This window comes from Archocentrus centrarchus, chromosome 17, assembly GCF_007364275.1.
Source record: "Archocentrus centrarchus isolate MPI-CPG fArcCen1 chromosome 17, fArcCen1, whole genome shotgun sequence".
Classification (NCBI taxonomy): Eukaryota; Metazoa; Chordata; class Actinopteri; order Cichliformes; family Cichlidae; genus Archocentrus; species Archocentrus centrarchus.
Window position 1 is genome coordinate 30,518,445 of NC_044362.1, and position 12,994 is coordinate 30,531,438.

At 39.1% G+C, this 12,994-nt stretch overlaps 1 protein-coding gene across 1 annotated transcript in view; it reads right to left on the reverse strand.

Annotated features, from left to right (window-relative positions):
* Positions 1 to 12,994, reverse strand: part of LOC115795638 (receptor-type tyrosine-protein phosphatase N2-like) — a 229,311-nt gene that overhangs the window by 10,388 nt on the left and 205,929 nt on the right. Inside the window, 2 exon segments of the mRNA XM_030751631.1 lie at positions 3,476 to 3,540; positions 9,621 to 9,674. Of these exon segments, the coding sequence (XP_030607491.1) occupies positions 3,476 to 3,540; positions 9,621 to 9,674 (119 nt within the window).

Sequence of the window (12,994 nt, forward strand, 5' to 3'; positions counted from 1 at the left end):
ATGACTCACCCTTTTACAATTTATCGAGGGTTAAGGCTATATATTATTAGGAGCTTTGAGTCGCTATCAGTGATAGGTAGGTGCCGCCTACCTCCTGTGTCCGTCTGCTAGGCTTCACCTGAGCTGGTTCAAGTCACTCTCCTGACTGTGTTTGTGCTGCTGCATTTTAAATGGAATTATATTGGAAATAAAATAGATTACTGGGTGGTTAATTAAGTCTGCCAAGTATCTCATTAAGCACTAAATGCAGCATCTGTGTGATGCACTCATACGGTCTATGGATACACCTTGTATTCCAAGCTAGTTAGCTTGCTGAGGACTTAGCCCTCAATCTTCCCAAATATGGTCAAATCTGCCTCAAAAAACAAAACAAAACAAAACAAAACCCCTAAGGTGTCAAAGGTCAAAAAGCATAAAGTTAAGATCAGGGTTATTATAGTTAACGAAAACGAACGAAATAACGAAAACTGAAATTGAAAAAACATTGTCGTTAACTGAAATAAATAAAAACTATAATTAAAAGGAAAAAAACGATAACTAATTAAAACTGAATTGTGAGTTTACAAAACTAACTAAAACTAACTGAAATTATCGATAAACTGACTTTCATTTTAAGCCTTGTGGATTGATATGAAATCATTGTTTCCGCTCTCCGAGTTTAAGCTGGGAGCGCCATAGGACAACTGTGTGAGTGCGCATGTGCGTGCGCTCACCGCGCTGGTCCGCAAAGTAATTGCTGCGGTCTGCCGAGAAAGCGGCAGAGTCCCGTATGGAGGTTCTTTGAGTACAAACACCTGCACACGACCACAAGGTAATAACACACACAATCCAGCTACACAAGCATAAATGCGGACATGAGGTCGGACACTTCTGTAGGTTGTGTACAGAGGCCGCAAAGACCCTGCAGGTTTAATTAGCAGCATCTAACCAAGCTAGCTCCAAAACAGAAGCAGCTCAGGTGGTGAGAACATCAGGATGCAGCTGGATTTGAGCTTTGACTCCTTCAAAGAGTTTGTTTTTGTTTAACACCACATGTAGGCGTTAGTAATCTGCTGCACTGATGCTGAACTTTATTGTGGAGTTTATTGTAGAATTTATTGAGTTTGGGAGTTCATGTTTTTCTTTGTTTCTCCCTGTTGATGTTCATGTGTGTCCTTAATATTACACACATTTAGCATGTCTTGTGAACAGCTGGTTGTTGAATATATTTCTTTAAACTGTATCTTTTGTCAAGTTTTCATTACACAATAGTCACTTTTGCGCCTTGAATCTTGCACCTGATTAGGTAGGAAAATAATAAAACTAATACTGAAACTAACTGAAACTAACTAAACTAAGCATGAAACCAAAATAAAACTAATAAAAACGAGCAAAACCACTCTGAAAACTAATTAAAACTAACTGAATTAGAGAAAAAAAAGTAAAAACTAACTAAAACTAAACTATAATGTAAAATCCAAAACTATTATAACCCTGGTTAAGATGAATAGAAGTCCAAAACTGATTGGGGGAAGTCTCATACCTACATCTTTTATGTACAGGCTGTGCACCTGCCCCATCTGTATATATGATTGATTGATGTGGTATGAAAGCAACTTAATAAATGCAGAAAATAAACAGGAAGAAAATAAAAATGCAGCTTTGGAGTACAAGACAGGTTTTGTTAAAATAAAGGTAAATGACAGCATATTATGTGCAATCTATATGGGAGCAAAGGACACCCGTTTACATGTTTCACAACCTCGTGTATACTTTGAGTGCAGTGTTAACGCAGCCAGTGTGTTAATTGGATATCAAGCAGGAAAACTTTCATTGCTCTGATTTGCTGCCACAGTAGTCCTGGTGCACTCACACTCACTTCACGTTGCTTCATCTTCTTTTATTTGACGGGGAAACAAAGCGTTTTTATATTACTTCCTCTGATTTCTAGTTACTGCCCCTGCTGTCAATCAAAACTTGAACTCTGTTTAAGAATAGCCTGAGCCAAAGTTACTTGTTATTAGATTCATTAACTTCATGTCCTTCAGTCCCCCTTTGCTTCTTACAGACAGGTTTGGAATTTTTGTTGATGCAAAAATTTCATTGTCTGGAGCAAATTGGGATTTGGGACAGAAGATAAAAGGATACAGAGGACTCTCCCCCCTCACATCCACCAACTCCCACCCATTCCTCCCCGGCCCCTTGGTGTCCGGGAGGGGCCCCCCATCACAGTGTGACAGCCTGGGAAACGGCCACCGATGCCCAAACTGACCCTTTGATCTGGAATTAAAGACCCAGGAGCTCGTTCTGCTACAGCAGCACCACCACCACAGGACACACCACACACTTACAAAGGAGCAAAAAGATATGCGCACATACACACATGTCCAATCAGTGGAAACTGTGACCTTGGAACAGCTTCTGCCTTTACTTCATGCAACCAAAAGAACAACTATTCTCACGTCCTTCTGAGGAATCCTTTTTCTTTTTTCTTTTTGGAAAGATTTTACTTTGACAAACACTAAACATCTGATTTTTTAACATTAACCGCCTTTTTAGACAACCAAACTCAACCACATCAAGCAGAAGTGTTCTAACATGAACCCCATCCTCAATCAGAGACTTTTAATTTGAAAGACATCAAAAGCGAGCGTAATCAGATGTGTAATTACAGGCTCGAGCTTATAAACAAATTTAACCACAAACACGAAGGAAGTAAAAAGAAGTTTCAAAATAAGTCAAAATATTTTGTAAATAAATGAACACAATCAACACTTCATTTAACATCAAGAACTGTCACTGCCCCTCAAAATATTCAGCCTCTTACATAATTACTCACTGTGTTATTATATCATGCTGTAGTCATAGTAATTATCATGCATTTATAATGTGCTTAAAATGCACTGGCTATGAGCCCTGATGGCACTTCAAATAAACAAGCCATGGTCAGTTCAGGTTAATTACGGACATTTGTACACTAATTGTGCATCTCCTGGCTCTCTTTCTGTCATCATGTCATGAAAATCACTCGTTCTTTGTCTGGATTTTACTGAGTTTAACTGTGTTTTGTTGGCGAGACGGGAGAAAAACAAGCTGCAGCGCGGTGCCAAAGCAGCAAAGCATCCACTGAGATAATGAAACAGATATTCATTTGCAGTAATTAAGCACAAGCTAATAAAAATAACTAATAATATATTTTTAAAAAAATCAGCTTGTTTCCTCTGGCTCAGAGGCAGCAAGTAACAGTGATTGAGTGTGCTAATGGAAAATGTCATTGTTCGTAGCTACTCATCACTGTAATGATCTAATTAAATGTCATTATTTTCAATGCAATCATCCAACTTTACAAAAAAGCAATAACTTCAACAATAGTGGGAAAAAAAATGTGACAGCAGTGCTTTTTATTTTTCTCTTCAGGGCACAGGGAGGGCCGGCAAACTGGGCTCTTTCTCCACACAGGCCGGAAGGAAGGGGGAGCGTGACGGGCAACGCCTACCTTTTGCCATCTTGTTGAGGACCATGTCAATCAGGATGTAGGTCCCAGTTCTTCCAGCACCATCACTGCTCAGGTGGATGAGAGTATGGAGGTAGGATTGTGGGGGGAGCAAGAGGAGGAGACACAGACAGAGAAGCATTAATTAAATTAGTCCGATAACGTCACATCATCGCTTATCTCCAATTAAGCAATTTTTAAATTGTCACTTGATGTTTTAAACTATAATTCTATGATATGCTGCCATCATATCACTCAGTGAGGCCATAATGCCTCCAACAAAAGCAGTTTTTTCTTTTTTAAAGAACAGAATAACAAAAGAGAAGGTCACTATTTTGAAGTAAAGCCTCCTGCACTTCTACCTTTCAATGCGCGTGACTATTAAAATATTACATATCATCTCGAAACGCGACACGTTTTAAATGCGCAGGAAGTAATGAACATGAGCCAAAATCTTCCTAACACGCATCTGAGCTCATAAAAATTCAGATGAATTAAGGTATATACATCTCAGGTTGGTGCTTCCTGATGCCAGACAGAAATATCTACATATTCCACTCATGTCTGAAACAGGAATGTGTGTGCTGACACAGACGGGAACATTTTAAATGAGAAAAGGTAAAACAATATAGAACGTCAGTGCGCCTCACTGCATTATATATCAGTATATTTTTAACTGTCCCTTGGTGCCGTAATTTTATGTTTTCTTTTATATATAATGAATTTCAAGTGGAAATGCAGAGAATGCACAAACTGGCAATAAACAAGAGTAAATAAAGTGTCTGGTGCTAAAGATTTCTTGGAAGTAGACCAAAGTTTTCTATTAATGCCCAAAAGAACAAAATCTACACCCATGACAGCAACTGCATTCATAATCATATATCAATTTTGCACTGAATTAGGTAAAAATGTGAGTGACTGAGTGTGAGACGGTGCTGACTACAGATAATTACACAGTGCATTATCATGATCAGATCTTGCACGCTGACTTTTTCAAATCCACACCATCAGTACTGTATTTCTTTTTTAATAAAAATCAAATAACATCATAAATCCAGAAAAATATATTACATTCGAAATGCTTATAGACATTTAAGATCACTTGGCAGGAGAGCTGACAAGCCTGCAAAATCTGAGCAGCACCTACAGGTTTACAGTTGCCATATTTATTTTGTATCCTCTGCTATATTCATGATATTGTTTTTTCCTCTGGAGTTAAGAGATGCATAACCCGACTCCAGTGTTAAAGCGAGCGAGCATCAATCAGGAAGATTTAACACATCGAGGTTTACGAGTCTTCTAATGCCATTTCAAGGGGATAAACGACTTCAAACGTGTATAATTATGGAAACGAGAGACTGAGGGAGCTTTTTTTTTAAACATCAAAACGTAAACCTGTTTTTATAGACATAGGAGTAAATGCATGTTTGCCTATTCTGAAATAAACACAAACTGAACACAGTGTGCAGAAACTGAAGCGCGCTGCTTTGTATGTGGAGGGAATATTTTCTATCCAAGATTTATTTCAAGTGTTGAAAATTGATGTCTGCACCCCCTACCAGTCTATTTCATGCGCTGGTGTGTGCATGTGTGTGTGTGTGTGTGTGTTGGCATGGGTCCATACTTTCTGAATATTTCATTTTCACTGGGACCTTTGTTATTTTCTGCAGTAATTGAGAAGTGCCACTGCAGCATGTGAGTGTGTATGTGCCTATTCTACAGAGATACTCTGATCTCACACACTAGATTTGTGTGTGTTCATGTGTGTGTTATACAGGTTATTACTGTGTGATTATAGCTCTATCGTATCGCTGCACCTTGCCAGGATCATTACAAAGTGATCAAAGATATGTGATGTGTGCGCGTGTCAGCACACGCCCGAGGGCTGTGAGTAAACATGTCAAGATGTCTGCTGCCTTCTCTGACTCTATTTAAAATGATAGACGTGGAAAGAGGCGAGGAGAAAGGAAAACAGAAAGATGAGATAGAAAAAGACACAGAGAATGGGGGGGAAAAAAAGAGAGAAAGCTGCTGTGTGATTATTGAATTTCTGCATCTGCGCTCTTCAGTGTGCTCACTTCTCATCCTGACTGCTTCACTCTGCTCTCTGTATGCATTACCGGGATAAATGGCTGTGCACAGTTGGCTTTGACAAAATCATTTGGAAGCTCTAAGTGAAAGTCTCTACAGCACGAACATGAAAGTTTATCAATCTTTTCATAATTGCGGCCTCAGATGTGATTGGCTGGTCGGGTTTGGGAATGAACTGGTCAAAGGTTAGAAACCGACAGAATCTTGTTTCACACACGAGAAGCACATTAATCACTGGAAAACCTTCACTGCCGCTCACACCTGATTACCCAGAAAGTATCCAACATAAAAGGTTACAGCTCTTTAACTTTTTTTTTTTGGCAGGTAAAGATTTTCTCTGCCCGCTGAAGATGTGATCCACTTTAACGCTTGCTTTTATTAAAACTTTCAGCACCTCTGAAGAAAATTTTTAATAAATGATAACCCTAAAAGCTGGCACTACAGAAACTCCAAAAATGAGTACATAATCACGGCAAACTGAAACACATTAGAACCTTCGCTTCGCTTTGATCATTTTAATATAGATAATTATCTCTTATAGAGGCACTTTTCTAAACACACAGACAGCTTCACGCAAGGAAACAAACTCGTGACGTGCTGATTTAATAAAGTACAGAAACGTTTATAGTTTGCTTGCAAAATATGGCATATGATGGAAAAACCAGTGGAAATGTAAACAATGACTGCACCACTTGTTAGCTATGCAGACTGTTTGTCCAAACAGTCTGCTGGTGGGTCACTTTGAACTGTGGGCAGCAATATTTCCTTTCCTTTCGTTAAGGGTGGTTCAGTGTAAGGAGGTATAAAAAAAAAGGCAGCACTGAAGCATCCTTCTGTGATATTTAGGGAATTCAAGCTGCTCTTATTATGGCTGCCACACAGATACTTCTGGGTCACTTCACTTAGTGAGGAACCTTCTTAAGTAAAACTGACAAGTCCACTGCAGCCTTCGAGTTTGTTGTTCTGTGCAAACTTCCCAAAAAAACAACAGGTCTGGCAAAACATCTGAAGCCCAATCTGCTCCACTGCACAGAAGAACAGCCTTCTCAGATGTATATAAAGTCAGATTGACTCTAAGAAGCATACATTAATCAGTCATTTCTGCAAAGACATTTTTTTGGTTGCCTCCTGGCTGGTTAGAGCCATATTTCAAGACTCCTGCTCTTTATATGTTGTGAACTTTTTAATGTAATGATTGATCAGACTGCTGGTGTCACTGTGAACTTTATAATTTCAGCAGGGAGGGGAAATCAATGAGCAGAAAGAATCCATATATTAAAAAAAAAAAAGAAAATTGCAGATTTTGTCCTGCTGTGCTGGCTTGAAACATAATTTTATCAAATTAGTAAATTTCTCCTGTCAGTCAGCACTGCTGAAGACAGTTTGTCTGGCTGCTGAGGACAGATGGTACCTGTCCAACCTATAAATGGAAGCACTGCAATCTTAAAGTAAATATAATAAATAATTTAGTGTTTATTTGTGTGCATGGACACAAACATCATCTTTTTGTGACAGCATCACTTTAAAACTAATGAATTTAATATGATGAATATGTCTCAGGCCTCCATTCAAAATTTTCATCAAGAATTTCAAACATGTTGCATTTTAACCCAAACTATGATCTTTTGGCTTAAAACCTAACTTTAAAAAAACAACTTGCATTATAGCTGTAGGCTCTCAAAAGTTGTGACTTAACCCTAAAACCACGTGACGCCTCCTCCTCTTTCAAACTGCCATGAGACTGTGTTGGAATGATGCATCTCAACCTCTGTGCTGACCATAGCTGTACGCTCGCTACCCTCATATACCCATATGTAAAATGGTAACACAGTAGCTGAGTGGTTTGCACCTTTTTTTCCTTATAGCAAGAGGGTTGCTGGTTCAAACTGGGTAGGCCTCCTCTGTGTGGAGTTTGTGTGCCTGGGTTTTTTTTTTTTTGTGTGTGTGGTGTTGTGTGTGTGTGTGTGTGTGTGTGTGTGTGTGGTGTGGTGTGTGTGTGTGTGTGTGTGTGAGCTCCGGTTTCTCCCTCCCGATGAAAACCATGATATGTTAATTCTGCCTCTGTCAGATCAAGATAATCTTGCAAAGGAGACAATCTTAAGATGGTCACTTCCGGTTGATGTAGGTCTAAAATAAATAATAAAATAAAGCAATGCAACGATCACAGTAATTAAAGTATAAAAAAAGATATTTCTGATTTCATAATTTAGTAGCATATGTATCTGCAGTTGGCTCACATTTTTACATTGTTTTACCTCCTTTATATAACAGCTCATCCTGCGGATTATATATATTATATGTTACTTCTAGGATTGACTATTCTACTCCTTATTATTCACTTGCTGTAAAGCTCCTCCAATTGATCAAAATGCCACAGTGACAATACTGTCAGGGATTAGAAGAGAGATCATATTTCGATCATTTCAGTTTATTTTTAGCGGCTTGAGTCTTGAATGAGATCCTGAATCAGGTCCTATCATATTTTCATAGTCTCATAGTATCATGTTATCCCAATAGAGCACTTTGCGCTCAGACAGCAGGCTTACTTGTGGTTCTTAGAGCTACCAAAAGTAGAACAGGAAGTAGAGCCTTCAGCTATCAGGCTCCTCTCACACGGAACCTGCCACCAGTTTGGGTTTGGAAGGCAGAGAAGGACCCCTCTTAGGCTTCAAAGGTTCCTTTTTGATAAAGCTTATAGTTAGGGCTCTATCAGGTGACCATGAGCCCTCGGGCTGTTGGGAGACTTCCCATGAAGCACTGAGCCAATCCTGTCTTATGACTCCTCATTTATATGCCACTGCTTCATGTCAGTAATTTTTATCTACTCTCTCCTGCAGTTTGTTGCTCTTCACCTCTCTGTGCTCTTCCAATTAAAAGGGAGTTTCTTCTCACGATCACCCAGTGTTTTCTCACAGGGGATCACCTGATTGTTGAGGCTCTCTCTCGCTAATATTACCTGGTCTTTACCTTAAGATGAAGTGCCTTGAGATGGCAGTTGTTGTGAAATGCTGCTATATAAACATACCCGAATCATCACCGTTTTACTTGCAGTCTAAAGCCTAAAAACACACAATACTGAATACTTTAATTACTCAAAGCATTTTGATGGCCAGTCGTGGTGCATACCAATGAAACATGTTTAAAATTCTAAACCAATAAACAAATTAACCAGCAATTTAAGAATTTACTCCATCTTATTTACATTTACTGGTAGTCATAAAAGGCAGTGAGAAACTTCAGGATGATCCAGCTGCTGTGGCTGGTGCTCCATAAAGACAGGTTTAATACTCTGGTGTAGACTGGCAGTTAGAGCGAGAAATGTACAGTTTCATCATAGTGGAGCCATTGCACCATATTAAATAATAGATCACTTAGTGGAGTAGCAAGCAGACAGACATAAGGGCTATCTGTTATGGAAATTTTTTAATCCAATCATCTGAGGATACTTGCACAAAAAACTGTGGCAGATTTTTCTGCTAAATACCGATTTAATTATGTCTCACTGGTCTGAGTTATTTCCTCAGGTGGTAGGGGTATGCAGATGTGATTTTACACAAACACACACATGCACACATATGCAAACACAACAGCTGCAACCCTGCCTACTTCTATTTACCCTCTCTCCCTCTCACCCACTGGTTCTGACCGGCAAGCTGCAAGCTTTGAACTGCCTCCAATTAAAAGTTACCCTCCTCCGTGGACACTTTGTCAAATTAATTCACAACTTTTTGGCTAATCTCTTATTTAAAATGTTTGTCGTCCCACACATGCGGACAAGTGACACGGCAGCTGGTGGGAAATTAAACAGTGGCGTGGACTGGAGGTCCGAAACCACAAAGAACCTGGACAATGTGAGTTTTAAACTGTTTTAAAAATTACCAGTATCTTTAAAAGATGTGTGCTTGTATGTTAGCTTGCCAACATTAATGCAGCAGGTCTGCAAAAGCAGAATGTATTTGATATCACTGAATATAAGCCAGAAACTCATAAACAATTCACCATAATAATAATAATAATAATAAAAAAAGCATACTACTTTAGTTATTAGTATACTTGCCTGCAGTGGACTATGATAGGACATGAGCGCCCTCGGTAGCACTTGTTAACTTTCCTGTAAAAAACCAAAACAAAGAAAAAGTTAGTGTTAACACAGAGACAATATAAGGGACAGATACGGCTTGAGGAGTCCATAATAGAAATTAATAGTGGAAAAAAAAACAATAGTTTAAGAAGCTTTGTAACAGCTGAACCAGGAAACATGGCAGCCAATGGTGTTGCTACATTGTTGCAAGCGCACAGCTGAGGTTCAGGCCAGTTTTAGTTGTGTGCTCATAGTTGGAAGGATGTAGGTAAATATACTTTCTTGGCCATTTTCTTAGCTATATACATAACTTCAGTTAGCAGTGGATTTGTTGAAAAGCTAAGGTTGGTTGTTGGTTTGTCAGCATTCTGAACTGAGAAGTACATGTGATGCATTGAAACGACGATTTTTTAAATCTTGGAAGCATTTTAAATACAGACATTTTTGACTAAAATACAAATAATTATACTGTAAATCATCAAAAAAGTCTGAGAATCTGGAGAAATCTCTGTCAAGGGACAAGGCTGAAAATCAATCCCAGATTCAGGCCCTCAGGCAGCACTGTATTAAAAAGAGGTATGATTCTGTCATGGAAATCACTGCATGGGCTCCGTAACACTTCAGAAATCACTGTCTGTGAGCACAGTTCACCGTACCATCCACAAATGCAGGTCAAAGCTCCATCATGCAAAGAAGAACCCATATGCGAAACGCCGCTGTCTTCCTGGACCAAAGCTCATTTAAAATGGACTGAGGCAAGTGGAAAATTGTGTAAGTTCAGCCAGAAGCAGGTTCAGGTCTGCGATGGATAGTTCACCACAAGCACAACAGATCATACAGCAGCGCTGTGACTGGGGATGACTTCACTAACCATCAGACCACCTTTCTATGAATTCTTCAGTTTGGTTTAAGAAAATCAGATCACCAAGCAATCTGAAATTCTTTTTGGAAAACAAAGGAGGCCGTTGTCCTCTGGACTAAAGAAGAGAGAGAACATCCCGCTTGTTTTCAGCACTCAGGTCAAAAGCCTGCATCTCTGATGGTATTGGGGGGGGCATTAGTATCTATGGAATTGGCAGCTCCACATCTGGAAAGGCACCATCAATGCTCAAAGTTATATACAGGTTTTAGAACAACATATCCTCCCATCCAGGTGCCTTTCAGGGGAGGCCTTGCATATTTCACTAAGACAATGCTAAACTGCATACTGCATCTGCATGGCTTCATGGTAGAAGAGTCTGGGTGCTGAACAGGCCTGCTGACGCATTCCAGACCTTTCACCAACTGAAAGTATTTGGAGCATCATGAAACGAAAAATGCAACAAAGACGACGCAGGACTGTTGAGCAGTTCATCATCAGACAAGAATGGGACAACATTCCTCTCTCAAAACTCCAGCAACAGGTCTCCTCAGTTCCCAGACATTTATGGACTGCTGTTAGCAGAGCGGATGCTACACAGTGGTGAACGCGGCTCCATCCCAACTTCTCTGAGATGTGTTGCTGCCATCAAATTCAAAATTAACTTCTTCTTTTTTTTTAATGGTACATCATCTCAGTCTAAACATCTGATTTGTTTCTATGTTCTATTGTAAATAAAAAAAAAAAATAAAATTTGTAAATTATTGCATTCTCTTTACATTTTACACAGTGTATATTATTATAGTATATTATTATAAATTGTGGTCTTACATAGTAAGACCACAACGTACACTACAATAGAAAAACCCTCTTTACTGATTTTTTATTTATACCACATACACCAGGCTCCAGCTATGCTCCTTACTGCACTGCAGAGTTTAATTTTAACAAGTTTAATCGGTGAGAGGAGCCATGTTTCATTCACAATACAAAATGGTACTTTAGTACATATTCTCTTACTGATGCTCATGTATATTTCAAAAATCAGTAAAGTTGCACAGCTGAACACAAGCATGAGAAATCCCTCAGGAATTTATATCCTGAAAAAAGAAATCATCATATTCCACAACAGAACAGAACTGGTGGCTGCTGTCGCACGGGCATGCAAAGCTTCAACAGCATGAGGAAAACCACACTATATATATATATATATATTTTTTTTTTTTGGAAAGACTGAGGTAAAAAAAAAACAACTTTGCACCTTGTTCATCAAAAGCAGCAGCGAGCAGATCTGCACAAACTCACAGCTTCTATCTGAGAGAGCAGCAGAGAGGCTGAGTTTGATCCCAGCTGGAGATCATCTCTAATTCTATTTTATGGTGAAACTCAAAATAACAGTATTCATCTGGAAACGCATTATGTAAAGGTAGACTGTGTGTGTGTGTGTGTGTGTGTGTGTGTGTGTGTGTGTGTGTGTGTGTGTGTGGCGGCCTTTTTGTAATCCATTATGTAGCAACAGTCATGGAAAGAAGCCTCAGTTGATGCTTCACTTCTTCCTTCATTGAACTTTAAGTTTTTGTGGTCATTTATGTTTATTTATTAAAATGTATGACTTTCTTAACAAAAACTTATTTAAACAGCATTTGGTGGGAAGCAAAAACAGGGCATGAAGACAAAAAAATAATGCAGAGTTGTTTGTCTTTTTTTTTTATTTATGTTTTGGAAATCCTTTTTTTTCCTGCACTTACACAAGTTAAAATATATTTGTCTTATTATTGCACTCAAGATGTCTGCACTCTTCAACAAGAGATGTTTCTGCAAATGAGTTTTTATAAGAAATTTTCTGACATTTAAAAAAAAAAAAAAAAAAAGGAGAAGAAACAAGCAAGTATAATTATATAATTGGCACTTTGTGGCTAAACAATTGATATAAACAGTGGGTTTTCCCTGGGAGGGGGGGGGGGTTTCCTGCCAGGCAAAACAACAAACAATATTACACAATCACAAATTAAAAAAAAAAAAAAGCCTGATCACCAAAAACCCCCTTATATTTTCCTCCACCGCCCCACTCAAATTGAAAAGGCAGACCTCACTAGAGACAATCATAAGTGATGTAACCATGGAAACAGCCAGCAGAGGATCACCGGCAGGCGGGGGTGGGAGGTTTGGCTGTGGGTGTATAGCAGGGCGTGAGATTCAAAGGAAATGCCCCGTAAGAGAGATCCTAACTTGATGGAGAGCCAGAGAGAGAAAGAGAGAGAGAGAGCGAGGGATCAAAAGGCAGAAAGAGAGGCGCAGAAGAGGGGAAGAAATCGATCGAGTGGATGACGACAGAGAGAGAGATGGCGAAAGATACAAACTGGCGGCCTGATGGACAGAAATCAAAGACTTAGAATATGTCCACTGGCATTAGCATTTCTCGATCAATACTATTAAAAGATCCCGTTGTGGTCTGTAAACCAACAAAACTGTGCGACATGGTCGACATTTC